Source organism: Varroa destructor, unplaced genomic scaffold (genome assembly GCF_002443255.2).
Source record: "Varroa destructor unplaced genomic scaffold, Vdes_3.0 BEIS01000003.1, whole genome shotgun sequence".
In the NCBI taxonomy this organism is placed as follows: domain Eukaryota; kingdom Metazoa; phylum Arthropoda; class Arachnida; order Mesostigmata; family Varroidae; genus Varroa; species Varroa destructor.
The window spans coordinates 19,229,569-19,247,445 of record NW_019211456.1 but is presented as its reverse complement, the minus strand read 5'-3'; the positions used below and the strand labels follow the sequence as shown (position 1 = coordinate 19,247,445).

Below are 17,877 nucleotides of genomic sequence, written 5' to 3'. Positions count from 1 at the left end.
ACCTCTAGACATTGGTTCGCCATATGTCAAGGATGGGCGCAGACGGTATCTAGCCAAATCAACTCAGCTCTTTTAGTCAAAATTTACCTACGGAATTAAAATTATTTATTTGTTGGTCATATTTGACTCGAATGATGGCGCCATCTTTAATTTCGTTATCTGTGAGAGCTATTTAATGAATTATCGATAAATTGTCTGACCCCATTTTCCATACTAGTACAATCTGTTATAACCTGATTAATCTAAATTTAAAATCAGACAACTTTCCCCATACATACTTTCTGAGCCCAACTCTAAGGCAAGTCCCCTGAAGCAGAAACTGTTAAGGGATTGATTTCAAGTCTTGTTTTTCTACATTATCTGATGCTGTTTGATTATCTAGCAGTCACGAACTATCTTATTAGAAAATAAAACAAAAATATTCTTCGTAGAAAGTAGAAAAACGTTTGTTTGCAACGAACTCTAATAAGAATGCTATTTTCCAATCATGACGAGAGCCGTCAGTAATGATGTTTAGAACATACCGTTCTTGGAAAGCCACCGGACTACGCAGAAAACTCGAATTTATTATAAAAAAACGGTTCCGGAAATGGACGAAGAGGATTCACAGTAGAATTATTACGCAAAAGCCACTTCGATATGCTTTTAGAATAATGTGACCATGTGGATCGGGCGTGACCATATAACCTACCACAGAGGAGTGTTCAATAAGAATCTCGATGATAATGTTGCAAAATTTGATGTCCATTATGGCAGCTACGGTCTCTTCCTCAGCCCGTAATAACGTCGGTCCAAAACACACGCCTAGATTGCTGATCGACATTAAGTTAGTTGCTTTATTATCTGAAACTCTGAAATAACGGAAGAGTTGAAACAAGTATTAATTACTCACAATCAACATAATACCGTTAATTCGAGATACACAGTACGAGACAGCGAAAGAAAAAAACGCTAAAAAAAGATGGGATATGCTAGAGACTCGTGAGACAAGACGGCGATATTATGTGTTATAATGTTAGATGCGTTACCTTTTTGAGTAACGTATTCACGCGAGACTGCCATGAACTTACTTAACAAGATGCTCGATGAGCATTTTGAGCATCCGATAATTGATAGCCGGAAGTTTTTGGACAAGCTTTTCTACTTCGTTGACCCTTTCCTGGGCATTCTCAAACTTCGCTGCTTTAATGAACTCCTGATATAAGGAGAACGTGAGAAGGGGCTCTTTGAGTAATCGAAGATAAGTCTTTAGCGATGACGCGATTGTCTTTACTTCCCATTCATTAGCGTCCATCAAATTCAGCTGATTTCCCTTTTTCTTGTCTGCAAATTGTTCTAAATTGGCCAAAAATAAACGTTTGGATATTACTTTTTAGTTCCTAAAAATGCATATCGGGGCGAAAAACCATCTAGCTGCGCTTGGTAACGTCGTCTAACCAAAAAGTCAGTACGGCGAACGTCAATCTACACTTAAAATGTATATATATAATAACGATTATATAAGTAGTGCGTTTTTCAAAATCATAATTATCTTCTATTTGTTTCCTTTTTCATTCAATCCGCATAATAGTGCGCATAACACGCTATTGCGCCTCGCGCAAATTGCACATTATATATGACGTATTTAAGCGTGTACTAACCCACAGCGAGATTGGTGAGTTTTGTCACTTTAGATGTGACTCCAGCAGTCCTATAGATTCCCTGATCATCGATGCCCCTCTTTTCAATGGCTTCGATACACAATCGAACGAATCTAATGCCGTCTTCTGTCAGAAAAACGTTGGTCTGCGCTGTATTCCCGCCCTGACCGGCGCCTCCTGCTATCGTCGGGGCCCGTGGCTCTTTGCCGTCCATAGCAGCTAGCCAAAGACGGTGGTCTTCGGCATTCAGCGCTTGGAACGTGTAGACGGTGTTGTTGCCGGACCCGCGGTCACGTGGCGTCACGTCGAAGCAGTACCGGCGATCGATGGTTTCAGACATTCGCCGCACGCACTCTGCCAGGTGCAGCGTCTCGCAATTAGTCTATACGGCGAAGGTCGCCCGTTGAGCAAACACAGATACAGTCGACGATGAAGGGCCAATGAAACACCGCCGATGAGGCAATATTAACGTAAGAACGGCAGATCGAAGAAAAGGCACGAAATTCGTGGAAAACATGATTCGAAAATATTCGCCGTACGTAGCGTTTTTCAACAAATAAATTGCGGATAGAAACATGTAAAAAGAGAGAAATAATTACTGAAGTTAGTAAATGAACACATCATATGCGTACGCATGCTAACAATAATTGCGTTATCAATCTCAGACTGGCAGTCGATATAGTCGGCAAAGCGATATTTCAAAAATTTAATACACAACCTTATACCAATAATTAAGAAAAGCGTAGACAGGCTTCTCAGAGACATTCCCCCATTACCCTGGTCTTTTCTATAATACATTACTCACGATTTTCTGGTTTCCATGCTGAGAATAGGGTATCATGGTGAACTTTCTATCCTCTTTACGATACTGGCAGAAGTGCTTGGTCCAAACGGTCCCGAGGTGCTCTGAAAAAAGGAGTGGTTTTTCTGCGCTGAGACGTGCAGTCAGTTAGTCATGCACGTACGATACAATCGAATACAGCCAGAGGCTGGCGTCCATTTGCACGTGAGCAGCTGCGAAATCTAATGGGGATAGTCTGATTAAATAATTTCCAATACATGCTCTTTGTTTTCTAACACCGGCAATGGCAAAATTTCCTCTGAGCAGATCTCAGCGTCATTTTTTTGTGAAGGACTTGCTGACTCTCTGGGTTACTAGCAGAAGGATATAGTTTCAAACAGCAGATGTCATTAAATATCCTGTTTCGCTTCCGCTATACATTATGGAAGGTGTAAAAATGAGTCGTAAAAAGCTGATAAGATGGCATAATCGGCTTACTTTTAGGTAGGATTAAACCCATACGTTGTATTATAAACACATCACTAGACTCGGCAAATACCTTCTATTCTATATATTTTAAAACATACAATATATATTTTAAAAAGCGATGTACCCGAAAAGGATAATAACCTGACTGTAAGCCTAGTCAACTATACCGTGCATCAACCATATTCCGAGTACCGTACTAACGGCCCAGTTTTCAATTTGCTCATCGGTTACGGGTTATTTCAAACCAGAAACATATTGAATGAATAAATGAGGTGAGTTGAAATAAAAAGATGCCGACATGCCTATTCGAGAGTACACATGCATATACCCGTACTGAAGTGAGGGTGTAGGAGTACTATCTTCGTTAAATAGGGACCGTAATGTATGTTATCGCCATTGCGAACTCTCTGTTTGTTGTTGAAATCAGGGAAGCACAAGGCTAAATTATATGCAGGAGAAAATATGGCAGTAGGAAAAATTAACGTTTTCAGGTATGAAACGTGTTTCATATCTAAGTTTTCTCAAAGAAAACTCAGCATTCATATAAGCACACAATCAAGAACTATTCTAATTGAGTACTCTCCAACAATACCAACTCTAACACAACATATGGACCTGTTGACGCTACCGAAACGCCCACTAGGCACACCCATCACAAATCTTTCCTGCACAGCTAGCTATTATTCATGGAAGCTCGGTGGAAGAAGAGCGGAAGAACACTTCCTGATATCAACTAGAACATTAGAGCTAACCTTACGGCACAGTTCGTAAAGCAAGCTCCTTGTCAGTTATTAGCCTAGTGTTTTAAACGCTATGCAAAAATTTTAAAGAATGTCCTTTACGCAAGTACGTGTCTTTGCATTCGATATCCATTTGCAATACGTATAAGCCCGAGTCGTGACAGAAGCATCACCGACACTTTGAAAAATTGAATCAAACTACCATTGCAACGGCACGATGTATTTTTATTGGTGTCATCGTAGTAGTAGGGAACAGCCGCAGATGCAGCGATGTTATTACAAATTGACAGCCATCGACATCATATCTGTTGCAAATTGGCATATCATGCAATTACCACGATAATTTACTATAAAACACATATCATTACGATAGTGCTAATAGTACTTAGTGAACAAGATTCCCAAAAAACAACTGCAGCATGCTCGTTCTGGCAGATGGAAGCACCAACCCCTAGCGGAACTTAACCAAACAAACGATACTTACTCTTCTCTAAAAGATACAGGTAACCTTCACGCGTGTACATGCGATTTAGGGATCCGGGATCTTGCCTCTACGGGTGCGGACCGGGAAGGCAACGAAGATTATTTGCAGACGAAAAGAAAAATGGGACGAAAGTCAATCACAATAGAACGCAGAGATGATAACAGAACGATTGATCTTAACAGAACGGCGTCAAGAAGTGGGCAATCAGAACTATTAAATGATACGTTATTTTTGTTTTCTCTTTTTCCGGAACTGCGCAAACAAACTGGCTTGCTAGCTACTGTTCCATTATTGGAATTGAATCAAAATTATTCTTAATTCCTTTTACTACTGATTACTCAGCCTGCACAAGGAGTCGCTTTGGTATATCTTCTCGTGCCTAAATATAACACAATTAATTACTCGGGTTCTTAACGACATATCCACTTGAAGTCACACTACTAAAAACCTTACTACATGAAGCTGTTCAATAACTCATGTCCTTTTTTACCCCTCGGGCTTTTTTTTTTAACTGTTTCCTCTGTTAATAGTCACGTGTTATATTCTGTTAGAAAGCTTTATAAGGATCGTTACGACGCTTTGTAGGTGAAGAAATGGCTCTCCAACGGTAGTAGCAACATGGGAAGCGATAAATCTAGAACCGGCGATTACTTAGATTGTGATATAACGATAGCTAAATAGAACGCATTTGATTCACAACTTAAAAAAGCGATTTCTTCATTACCAATTATTAAAGATCACTGAAGTCGTACATACGTAAATTTATCAGCAACACAAATCATGCTAGTCAAAAAAACAGATCAAATCATTTGTCTTCACTGAATTTTGCATTAACTAGGTACTGTGTGCAATGCAACGTGCCTGAGTAGGCGTGTCTGCATTCAAAGCGACATTAGGGTTTTCGTGAGGTTATTTCAGGTGGAATTAAATATTTTTACGGCAACGGCCAAGGATACGCAGTTCTAATTGGGGTATAATATATATACGTACGTATATATATTATGCCTATATAATATACGTAAAGACATATGCCAACATGATTATTGTGTTTCGATATTGCTGGCATTGTACCAGTGTACTGCTTCGACCAGACTACTCCATAGCCATGTTTTATAGATAATCGGCGAATATTAGATTAATATGAAAAGCTAACATGTGGCGTATTTAACTAAAATAAATATGAAACGGCAGCATCCTGTTGAGAACGTTACCTCCGACAACATTTTCTTCATGAGATTTTCAGCTTGCGAGTTAGTTATCTCTAAGCTTTCTCTAGTTTTTTGCAGCTTTCGCTGAAGATCAAGGTTGAATGAGGTGAACTCATTGGAAACCTCGTGACCCTGATGATAAAATGTTAACCAGCCATACATGAATCGAAGGATCTGCAGCAAAAAACAAGAACAAGCAAAATATATTATGTTTAAATCGAACAACACAGGAAAATAAGTCTTGGTCTTGCAGCAGCTAGTACTGTAGACGCAGATCTTCAGCAAGCAGACGCTCTTCGCTCTTTATACACAGTTGCATCTATTCTACACGTCATATAAAGTTGCAAAGATCTTTATTTGGTTTGTATAGAAGATATGGTGGAATGGAACCCTCGGAAAGGTACAGGAAACACGTTTAAATCGCATTTTAGAAGGGAAATCTTTTTATTAATTGAACATTTTAGAGCACCTAACTAGTCGCAATCAGTATAGACATAGCGAAAAATATATACTTTAGAGCCAAAGCCAAATTGCTAACTTATAACGAGTTTCATTGCATAAACCCTATCCTTAACGAGGACCTTCCAAGCTCAATCGTAACGTAATATCTGCACACTCACTCTACGATCACCTTATCGATCGTTAAAATAATAATGACTTACTGTTTCCACAAACTCTGTCTTTTTTCCTTCTTGAACCCGTTGCAAATGAAGCACGTATTCCAAGGAAATCTTGAATAAGCTGAGCTGGGCTGAGCCCACTTCCTGATCCGTCTGAAAAGGCGGCAGAAGATCAAGAGTCACGCACGAATCAGGCAAGGTACACAGTAATGCTCACTATACAGGATACACAACGAGTAAGTGCGTATACTATCGAATGATTTTACTACCACTGAAATCATTCCACTGCAGATAGTCCATTCTGGCTCTTTCTGCTAAAAACGCGCACCCCACGTTGACGTTAATGGTATTAAACTTAATCCATGAGTGTATGTATCCTATCGATAGACACCCAAACAGACAGCCTTATACTTACATTAGTAAACTGGTAATGCGATTTTCGATTACTATGTATCTCGTAGGAGAGAACTCCGACTTCACATGCCTAAATCTTCTGTATAGAGGACACATTAAGAATTAGGATCGTGTCGACAATGGTATTATCGCACGAAAAATCCCGTATTCGTCATTGTTTAACATCACAATCATTACCGTTCGGTTGTATTTGTTTAGTATTGCGCTTTGCGTATTGAATGATATACACGTTTTACCGCTACAGCCCTTGCCGTCGTCAACATGGATCCTGCTTGCTAGCCGTTAGACCCTGTGCCGCTTTTGCGGCAACGATAACATCGATCATTTGACGTCATTGTTATCTACAATGGGAAAACAATTCACGATGGTCAATATCTCGTTTCAGTAGAGCTTGACACCTATCTTAGGAGGAGCTCGTATTTTGTAATGGCATTCACAAACGAGTTGATCTATTTACTAGTTGATAATCAACGAAGAGAAGCTGGATGGTGATTAAGGGAATTGAAGTTGTGGACCTTGACGAGCGCAGCGCAGCGCAGCGCAAACCAGTAGATCGCTTCAGGCAGCCGCCATGTTTGTTTTTATTTGCCCTCTTCAGCTTATTGCCCCTTTGTCTGTTCCATTCTCCGATCCCCACCAAACCTAAGGCTCTTTGCCCATAAGCAGATGCCCCATCTCCGTTCGCTTTATACGTTCCGCCACTGACGAAACCTCTGCCGTTCACATTATATATAACGAGGAAAAAACAGTACTTTTCGCAAGAAACACGGCTCTCGTGTACAATAGTTACAAACTATTAGTTAGCTAACTAGGAAACTTCACATGCGCTTCACAACAACGACGGTACTGTAAAACGCTATTGTAACTGAACGTAAATCGAAAACCCATCTGAGAAGCCGGTTAGAAGCCGGTCAGTCGTCTCTCAATATAGACATAGGCTTAAAGTTGTGCTGAGGGCGTGTCAAACAGACATAAAATTAGGCTTGTCATTGTAACTTCTTCAAATATTTGTTTCCTGCAACAAGCAACTATATATTCAACTATATATTTAGCAGGTTATGTACATAAAACCATTCTAGCAGCTTTGCATTTTTTCATTCGTCTGCTTATCAGAGACTATAGGAGAGAATGCCACATAAGCTGTCTACTTAGGGTCGCACCTTACCCAAGAACCTCCCACTTTTGCTGGTGGCGCTCCCTTGTGAGGCTCGGAAGCATTAACGCTGTTGGAGTAACTCGAGAAAGAAGAACGACGGCCTCAGCCATACTCCGATCAAAAGCGCCACCGCAGGCCAAGACCTATGTAGATGTAATAGACTCAAATAAACCATTCAGTAACTAATGACAGAAATAATAACAGAGATAATAATGTGCAAAGGTTTAACCAAAATGGAACACGAATATACCTCTCATATCGCAGGAAATTAGGGAGACTTCCACAGTGTTGATCGGCAACCACACACAAACAAATATAGAAACAAACTTCAAAATTTAACGAAATATACGCTTAGAGTCCGTTTACAACGAAAATAAAGGTACGTAAATATACGTAAGTTGATTTTGACGTCCAATATTTGTGATGAGCTCATTTTGCTACCTGTAGACGACAACCATAGATCACCACTTAGAAACATATCAAAGGAATTTGACTCAAAAAAGCCTGCTGCTAGCTGTGGGTCGAAACCTCGCGCGCTAAACCGTTCCCTCAAGCAGCAAAAAGCACCGACCTATCGTGTGGCATTTTATTAAAAAACACATGTTATCGGTCAGTACGCAGTTTCTACGATATGTGCGTGTTATAGAACTGCTCTGAAGTGGGGTTTTTAAATTATCATAGGAGCTGATCGTTGTGCACTTACATTCTTCATGCAGAAATAACCTACAAAGGCCGACCAGTTTACCCGCGACAAGTACTGGCTGGTCTTCATGGCTACATAAGCACTCTGGCATATCCATTAAATTGTCCCGAGTGGACACATATTCAATAAGCGTCCGTAGACATGTATTCAATATGCGTCTGCGAGTGCCACCATCAAGCCGCGTATTCTAGAGGGGTACGCAGCTTCGGCAGCCTATCCAATATTAACAAAAATCTTATAAAACGAAATATATTCTAATAGCTGAGAAAGCTTTAGGCGCTTCGCGCAGCCTTCAGGCGAACTATAAACTAATGTACCGCTCATTTATCTCATAGGACTGAAATAGGTGGTATGGAAAATTCTTGTTACGCGTAGAGTACGCGAGGCTCCATTGGAGTCAACTTTTTAATTATTTCAATAGATCGCACGGCTTCCCTACCGGGTTATATAAACCAAGACCCGGAAGAGATTTAGACAAGAGGACACGTGTAGTGCTTAAGAGTGCTCAGATTTCGAGTTCATGTGCCACAGTCTAGTATGTCGATTCAGGTTCTGCCTCCGTCAAGGCAAAGGTTAGCCTATCGCTGCGAATAAACGACGTGTTTTTGCGGTTCTTAATGGAAACAAAGGCAAGTGAGCATTAAAAACTTACATATGTTTGTCGTAACATTTGAGTCCATATTTTACATTGCAATCACTATAGTAGTCGGAACATTCGAACATTCATCGCAGAGTGGTAGCAAAATTTTCATATAACAAATAAGAACAAAAATATTTGAGTGTTATGTCAAAAACAGCTGTTCGAGATCGGCAGGCTGGCCCTTGACGCAGCCGAATTGTATTTTCTCCTTGCTATCTCTACTAGCTAATATAATACAATATATATATATATATATATATATATATATTATATCTAACTAAGAATCTCGTGTAGATACATTGCCATTGACCCAGCTTCGGGGCTCCAGTTTTTATAACAATATCGGCGTGACGTAATTACTACCGATTTCCCAACAAACTGTTAGCGAACTATAAAAAGGTAGAACTTTTTTTGGTCTTTGCGGCGTTCGGTCCTAGAAAGATGCTGGTGTAAAGAGAATCAGGCAAATTTAGGCTCATATCGTTTATCATTACTTAAACGTTAGGCGATCGCTTGTTTAGTTGTAAACAAATCAAGCTATCTAACTCGGCCAGCTTAAGATCGTACTTCACGTGTTAGAGTTTCACAAAGTTTCTAGTTCGCCAGGTGGTTTTAACTTCATATCACCTGTTAGTGGCAAAATGGCGCCAAAATAAAGTAACACATTATTTCACTATAAAGTTGAATGTAAAATAGACTTTTTGGCGTTCTCGGTGGTGTGGCCGGGTCCAATGAAAACAATGAACGATTAATTGAACAGAGGATTTTGTTTTTTCAGCATACATACGTCTGTTGTGTATCATAAAGATATTTGTTCAATGAATGGCTTTGATACCCTCAAAAAGCAATTAGGTATGATAATTATGTTTCTACGGACAATAACTACGAGACTCAGTTGGAGTTACCTTCATTCGAATCAGTTATAGGCCAACGAACGCCTATACAAAGTTGTTAGACCGACCATGTCATCTGTGCAGTAGTCTACTCAGATGGATCCTTCCCAGCAGCTCTCAATAGTATTCTCGTTATTGTTCATTCGTACTCTTTCCACTTCTACGCCTTTTATTACGTAAATGTTTGTTGTCTGATCAAGCTAGCTCTGACTAACTGCGCACTTCGTGGCTATATCGACTTAGAACCATGAATCTGACATTCAGGAGCGTGTCGATAGCTCTTCCTGTGAAACTCCCCAGAGCTGTTCATGCTTCTGTCATGAACGCTACTGTTAGATTAGTTGATATTCTACACGGGAGTCAAGGACGCATCGCTGCGAGTTCGTTTCTGCGTTTTGCGATTCTCTTGCACTTCAACTGCGATCCAACGCTGGTTCAAAACCTTCATGCGACTTATAGGCAGCAATATATGACCAAAGTTATTGGATATAATGGTTTGACTAGAAGCGATCATAGATAAAAGAAGTGTCAACAACTTCCGTGGTTTGTTGAGAAGTAATGAAAATTTACATTACGCACTTCGCCATGTTTATTATCAAAGAGGTTCATGATTTGGCACAATGTTACCAACGCTGACCCATCGTAATAAGCGTGATTTAGTTACTTTGTGGACCGTCACGCCTGTGACACCATCTTTTTTTTTCTACAGCGTACCTAGCTAACTACCGATGTACTGTTATTAGTAACAACGCTACGTTTCAGTTTCATACTATATCAATTTTTCGTCGAGTTCCTATGTAATGGCCGGCCTCACTCAATTAACTTTGACCTTTTGATATACCGTTGATTAAAAGAAGTGTGTAACTCAAACGATTATATCTAAAGCTAGGGCTAACGCAGAATGAAAGATTAGGATAAGATGTAAAGGTTCCCTCGACAAGCTTTTGGCCCAAGGCACTTGGATTGACATACGATTGTCCGCCCTCGAATACGGAAATGAAATCATAGTAGCACACCAATATACCAGTACCCTAGATAGTGTCTTACATAGAACCCTAAAACAGAATTTGCCCCTCCAGCTACATAGGTCATTTTCTGTGTTGACTCTAGGAACATTTGTGCGTTTCGTAAATTCTATTACGTCTCATTTATGATTATTTACGACTCAATCAATCCTTAATAAATAGATCAATTAGCTGAGCCCGAAAGATCCAACCGAGCTCGATTACGTGCAGTAAACATTGTTAGTTCTTTACGTAGAGTCTAACAGAAAAAGAAGTACTGGCCTCTTTTGGATCACTGTCGTCTACCAATGATTTCACAATTTTGCGACGTTAAAAAGTTATTCTAACTACTAGTCATGTTTTTCTTTGACAAATACGCTTAAAATTCATTATGACTACTATACGAGTGTAACTTACTTTTACCAAGGTTAATACTGAAGTATGAAAGATTTACCTCTCGAGGTTCACTCTTTTTGACGGACTGCGCGAGACTCTTCTCCAGAACGCTGCAGTATTTCGCCGTCTCCTTCTCGAAGCGTTTTCGTTTTTCTTTTGCTTCTCCGATCCGCTCTTTCCGAAACCGGTCAATGGGCTCAATAAGCGTAAACGCGTTCAACAACTGCATACATAAGAGAAATCCAATACGAATACACTTAAGCGCCGGTTAATAACAGTAGTTTGACTGGATGACTAAATAAAAATATCGCAGAGCTTCATTTACAAAACGGACCGCAATGAAGCGACCGGAGAGAGCACCCTTTGAAACGCACGCAAGCATTTTATTAACAAAAACAAACTCTAGCCTACAAATAGGTATTTTATACTATACATACGATATGTAATACACTAGTTTATCGATACACAACATCTTATATAATAGCGGTTAGTTTAGTTGACTTCTAACACCATGCAACGAGATTTGTCACTGAAAATACACCACTCTACGCTTATGATTACATGGCACAGTAACCATCCGAATACTGTTATATATATTTGAAGATAGTATCCTTTTTAAATACAGAGGGACAGTCAAGTGATCCGTTTACAATCTTCCACACTATTCTGTCTGTTTCGAATTCTATGTCCACCATTGCCATACTTAGAACTTGCTTTTGCCCCGGGCTCGAACCTAGATCACAACGAGTCCCTAAGATTAGCAGGCAAATACGTTACCCATTAAGCTATCATGGCGGTGCTGTCTAATTAATGTTGTTCTACCCTAAAAACATTAAATAATACCGAATCTTTGGAATACTGACGACGTGTAGTATTTTCAAGATGAAATTTCAGGTTTCCCAATCGACCTTTATGCTGCAAATATCCTAAAGGTGTAGGAATAGGAAAATCTAGACGGATCAACACTCAAAGGGGCAAAAAAGAGGTTATAATTGTTGCAAAAAAAAAAAATAAAATGCTATAATCCACATAAATTATCAAGGCCTTTTTTAAAGTCAACTCTGCTTATTAACTGGCAGACGTGGAACTTATTGAAGCCTCAACTATCTCGCGTGGCACCTCCTTGACCTTCGCAGTCCCGTATACGACTAAGAGTCCATCTCAACATCACGCGTCCAGAATTCGTTATATCTGTCAAGTTAGTATTTAGGATTTCCTCGTTCCATTTACTTTGCAATCCTGCCCGAGTTAGAAACATGACGGGGGAATGACGAAGTTATGATTTATTAGAGTAAACGTTGCTATAGAACGCTTGAATCAGTCTGGAATCCTTGTTACTTGTTAATTAAAACTATTATTGTTCTAATTGAACGAGCCTTAGATTGATTCTTAACGAACCCCTGGGATTCGCGTAATTTATCTCATTCCTAACATAAACTATAATAAATATACACTATCAGTTATTTCATTACAACAATCCTGCTTCACCTAACCCCTCACATTTATTTTGTCAGGCAGCTCAACTGGTCCTAGATAGGGAATAGGGTTGTTCAACTTTTGAAGGACATACATGAACGAATAGGCCTTCGGCTAACCTTCAGCAGATGTTGCTATTAATAGTATCAACTAACGCATTTATTTTGTTCCTTTTTATTTTCCTTGTTATTTTGTAGAATGTTATAACAAAGCTTAATTTTTTTCTGATAAAAAATAATTATGATTTTATATATATATATATATATATTAAGATTGAATCTCGAAGCGTTAGGAAAGCTTAAGGTTTCCTTCGTCTTTTTTAATGAAGATCTTATAATAATTTTATGTATCAGTTGATTCACCAAGTAAGGATTTTTTTCAATTTTCATTTCTCAACAAATAGCTATGCACTTTATGTTGAATGAAACCATGAAGATTTCATATTTCTCAATTGGTATATTGATTTTGTTTCTAAGCTTATTAAGTCTGCCATAATGCAAAACGTCTGAGCTACGTCGAAAACCTATAAAGGAGCTTCATATAAGTTAGAGCACGTGAGTCTGAAAATGAGGGGAGATCCATAAGTTTCACTACATTACTATAGTTTCATTGGAAACGCGTTGCCTGCTAGCCCAGAGTGTTATGTACGACAGCCGAGTATGTATGTTCATTTAAGAACTAACTTCTGATTGCATTTGAAACACTGGGCCCTTTTAAGGTATAAAACAGCCCGTTTCCCCCGAGACCTCACCAAGCACATTACGAATATTACTGCGCCGCAATGAAGAATAGCATCAATTTATCGCCGACATTATCGCAGGCATGCTATAATTGGTGGGACGGAACAACGGTACTATGTACACCGCTATATCTCAGACTTGTAATTTTCTCCGTATTAAAATACCATAAAACTATCGATCTGTACAATAAAGTTGTGCCTAGCCCATAAGTGCGCACCAACTTACTTCTTGTGTTGTGTTTAATCGCGCATAGTCAACTTAGCCACAATAAATTACCTTCGATCAATGACGAATTTTATCATATGTATGCGCCTGTGAAATTTATGACGAAAAAAAAGAACTTCTGTTTGACTGAACTGTTCGCTGCTTAATTCGCGATGTCACGGATTAGGGAAGTTCGTACTAACAGCGTTAGGTATGGGCAAGACAATCTGAGATTCTCATTTAGCTAGCGGACTCCTGTCCAACGATAGAAAAGATAAGTGAAATATGGCTAAATTTAATGGTTAGTACTGAAATACAACTATGCTTTATAGAGGTCGTAAAACAGATCATATATGCCATAGCTGAACGTACAAACAGGACTTAAACAAAGGTTTGACAGACTGTCACGCGATGCTGAAGGCTGTGGTTTTCTATCGACCTATGGATTGCTTAAGGATAGTACAATTTTAACAGGTGTTGTAACCTACGTTCGAATATCATTTTCAGATTATTTCTTTTTTTAGCTTTCAGATTCTGCGGACAATATTCCGAGTTTATGACATATCTTTTGCTTTACCTTTTTTTTGTTTTTTTTTTTTTTAGCTAAGACATTTTTTGCAAGATACAACTAGAAAAACAGCTGCTAAACCAGCTGAAGAGTTCCTTATACGGAAATCATACATCTTAGAAATACAAAATGCTAAATTTGAAAAAAAACATCAATTTCTTTTAAACGCACAGCTATAAAACATTATAAAATCAGATATGTTGTATAGTTTATCATTGGATGTATTCAATCTGTCCTGGACATTTCTGTTGTTCTATATTATTAATAGTAAAGATAAACATGCTGAACAGTATCGTTTTTAGCCAGTAGATAGAACATCGTTGAAACGCTTTCGATTAGGTCTGCCTGTTTTGTTCGATCTTGATCGTTTAGCGGAATCACTACGTCGAATCATTCGAATTAGCTTAAAGAATTCATTGCTTCACTTATTTATCTTGCCTGATAAAAATGGAGTCTATATTCCTGTGTCTCTCGGTGTGGAAAATGAGAAAAATCGAAAACTTCTGTGCGACCCCTCGTGCGAAAAAAAGGGTATCAGCGTTCTCTAACATTTAATTCGGTGATAGTAGTACTGGTTGATACAGCTCAACAGGGTACGAATGGCCTACGTAACAGTGTCACCAGCGAAAGGCACTAATAGAAAAAACAGCAAAGGCAATTGCTATAGACAATGAGCAGGCCTCAACTCGCTTTGAGCAGTTAAGTAGCTAAGCCGATTGTACCCCCCAGGCGGTTGGAACGCCCAAATCAGATGCGCAAACACATGAGCTAGCCGTGATTGGACTAACGCCAGCGTCACCATCAATATGAACATCGACGTCATAATTGTCAACAACTTCAACCGCTGCTGTTAAAGGAAGACTGCCTTCTCTCTCTGCTACTGTTACTACTTCTGCTAGGGGGGCATACATTCAATGTGCCCCACGACGTTACAGTTCTTATAAGCCGACTGAATATGCTTATACTTCTCTATATCGTCATTGGTAATCGATCAGAGTAACTGCTGACGATGGCGAAGATGGCGCTGACGGTTGTTTGCGACGGCTAATGTAATCATAAACTGATGGTAATCGTATACACGATCTTCGAGCGTATCAGATGGTCGAAGTATCGATGCCGATCTAATACTAACGGCCGCAACCTCGACACGAAGAAGAAAAAAAGCAAGTAAATTGAAATATACATAGACGTCTGAAAAGGCCTGATGCGAAGATGCGCATGCATTATCTATGTTACATTACGGCCGATGCGCGGGGATTAGTGTAGCTTCACAACATCCATTTGATTATTATCTGGTCACAAATAGCTAACCACTGTACAATGATGTGGACTTCAGTATACTTGTTGTAGCGGTAATACTATTGATCAATCGTGATAGTGGGATATGTTATCAATAATATGATTGTGTTTATATCGCGCACAGAAACTAGTTGACGTTGACAAAGGATTTTCGATTTTTTTTCCTTGGGGCCTTTTTGTTAACTATGCGATCAGGTGGTCACCCATGAGAGGTTTTCAGTTCTGTAAATCATTGTTTACCATTCTATCTCGTTCATCTTCAATTGCATTTAGCAGCCTGCTAAACTCTTTCAGGGAGTTGCCGATTACAATCTCATCGTCCGTTTGACTTGTTCCTATCGTCTCGAATCGAAATTCTGAAAATGTTTTGGCCAGGTTCCGCTGTGCCCGGGATAGATCTGAAAAAGCAATCGTATAGGCGTTAATTAATTAATCGCTAAAATTAAACACCGTCTTCGGTCCATTAGAATTACTCAGAGAAGTATGCCTATAGAATTTCTATCCATTACGGTAATTATACGTGACTAGAAGATTTTAATTTCATCATTGATGAACAAGCGGTTTACAGCGACCAAATAACTTGCAGCACGAAGCAAGTCACCTTTTTCGCTACTTTTGGGTCTATAAACCTATTTTGACTAACTGGAGAGCAACTGTAAGCTTATATGTAAACATATATGCGAGTTAATGTTTAAGTTAGCTAGCTTATACGTCCGGGTCACGAACGCGTTCATTTAAACGTTATTTGAATACTTTCGTTATTTCATCAGACATCTAGTGTGACACATATGCCATTTTCGGTACGGGCACTGTGTTACGTGATGATATATAACAAAAAAAAAGAGCGATGTCGACTACTAACGCTTTACTACGTATCATTAAGGTCAAAAAAAGGCAAATAATCACCTCCGTTTAACTTGTCCAAAATATGAGCCAATTACAAACCTTCTGTTTGGTTGACTTTGTAACTGCGAAATGTAAGCTGCTTTTCTTGGGTAGACGGACCGATAGCGTTCCCGTTATGGTAAGATCTTATTCATCGCTTATGGCATCCTACGCTCATACGCGCTAATATAAACAAACGGAGTTACCCGAAATATTAGCTTTGGCGGTAGCGAAGCGAGTCGTTCGATCGATACTAGCAATATTTCCTACTAATACCTATATTTAAAAACATCACAGTTCCTCTAACAACGATAGATTTTCGTCAGTTATTTTCCCATTGCTTGCCTTTAACTCTGCCATAAAGAAGATTGGAACAAAACATAATAACTAATTATAGAGCATCACGTGATTTTATACAACTCATGGAAAAGTATGAGGTCAGAACGTTACTTTGGAGCTAAAATCGTTGCTTCGAATGAGACGTCCTTACTCGAATAGCTTTTATAGTGGCGCTCCCATTAATTGTGCGGGTATCGTTTCACAAAATAAAATCATGTGTCCTATACTTAGTTCTTGGGTTAGCTCAGTAGTCACCGTGTACCCCACAGTGACACGAATTTATTATAAACAACTGGGCATCATCTTACAAGCATGATCGTTCCCAAACAACACCCGCTACCCCCGACGCGCTTCGATATTATCGGTTGTCACCACGGGTAGTGTAGCCGTTATTTCACCGTTAGCATCGTCCGATTCCGATGTCAGCGATTTAACGACAACGACTCAGCCTCGCTACAGTAACCATAACGATGGCCTCACTTAATATTATTGGCCTTCACGGCTGACGTTGCCTACATGTACCATCTTTACATTTGACTATGTGCTGTGTGTCCGTCCGTCTGTCTGTCTACGTACGTGTTTATGTACCGTAGCACGCTGACTTTAAGATAGATTCATCGTCGTTTGCTCTCAACGGATGAGTGGAAGCAAGTAATATCTGCCTCTTACGCTGCTAAAGCTAGTCCGTGTGGCGTCACGTTGTCGACGTTACGTCTGGCTGCCGGGCTGCTCTGCGACACAACAGCATCAGTAGGAAGCATTTCTCGCGCGTACACACAGGACAATTGGCAACAATTTCACCAGTGTCAGAACTGCCATGCCAGGGCAGAGTCATCGACATATCCCACGCTAACGTCAGGCGGCGTCAATGACGAAGATAACGTTGATGAGAAATACATCGGGCTGAATAGCTCCTCCACGGGCTTCCGTCTACCGTTCGCTTCTATAGCGGACGCTTGAATCGGCGAAATCTCTCCCACGCGACAGGACGATATCATACCCATTGGCGAAAATAGCTGGCAACTATTCGTATATTAACATACGAATATCTAACTGGTGAAGAAGCGCGAACAATATTGTCCTTAGCTTTACACATCATTACTATTATTCAAATTTCAGCCGCCACGCAGACGAAACATTCACGTCGCGACAGCGTTCCAAGCATCCTACTCTATATAATATATATATATACATATAT

General features: G+C 39.6%; 1 protein-coding gene and 1 long non-coding RNA gene across 12 annotated transcripts in view; one reads left to right on the top strand and one right to left on the bottom strand.

The window, feature by feature from the left end:
• The window catches only part of Graf (GTPase regulator associated with FAK), a 51,332-nt gene that overhangs the window by 8,596 nt on the left and 24,859 nt on the right, over positions 1-17,877 (bottom strand). For 7 of the 11 annotated variants that reach the window (XR_015324615.1, XM_022800088.2, XM_086984795.1 and 4 more), the window contains 9 exons: positions 15,696-15,853; positions 11,227-11,391; positions 6,005-6,115; positions 5,346-5,516; positions 4,135-4,201; positions 2,446-2,567; positions 1,641-2,022; positions 1,071-1,335; positions 692-851 (listed from right to left, as the gene is read on the bottom strand). Coding sequence is in view for 10 of the 11 variants with exons in the window: in XM_022800088.2 (XP_022655823.1) it covers positions 692-851; positions 1,071-1,335; positions 1,641-2,022; positions 2,446-2,567; positions 4,135-4,201; positions 5,346-5,516; positions 6,005-6,115; positions 11,227-11,391; positions 15,696-15,853 (1,601 nt within the window). In the remaining variant the exon portion in view is untranslated. Of the gene's footprint in view, positions 1-691; positions 852-1,070; positions 1,336-1,640; positions 2,023-2,445; positions 2,568-4,134; positions 4,202-5,345; positions 5,517-6,004; positions 6,116-6,377; positions 7,015-11,226; positions 11,392-15,695; positions 15,854-16,400; positions 16,524-17,877 lie in introns of those variants that run through there. The other 4 variants (XM_022800092.2, XM_022800086.2, XM_086984797.1 and 1 more) reach the window with 3 other exon arrangements.
• LOC147756635 (uncharacterized) lies at positions 8,324-14,320 on the top strand. The gene is made up of 3 exons (XR_015324639.1): positions 8,324-8,864; positions 12,248-12,366; positions 13,363-14,320. It is a non-coding gene; the product is annotated as an uncharacterized LOC147756635 (long non-coding RNA).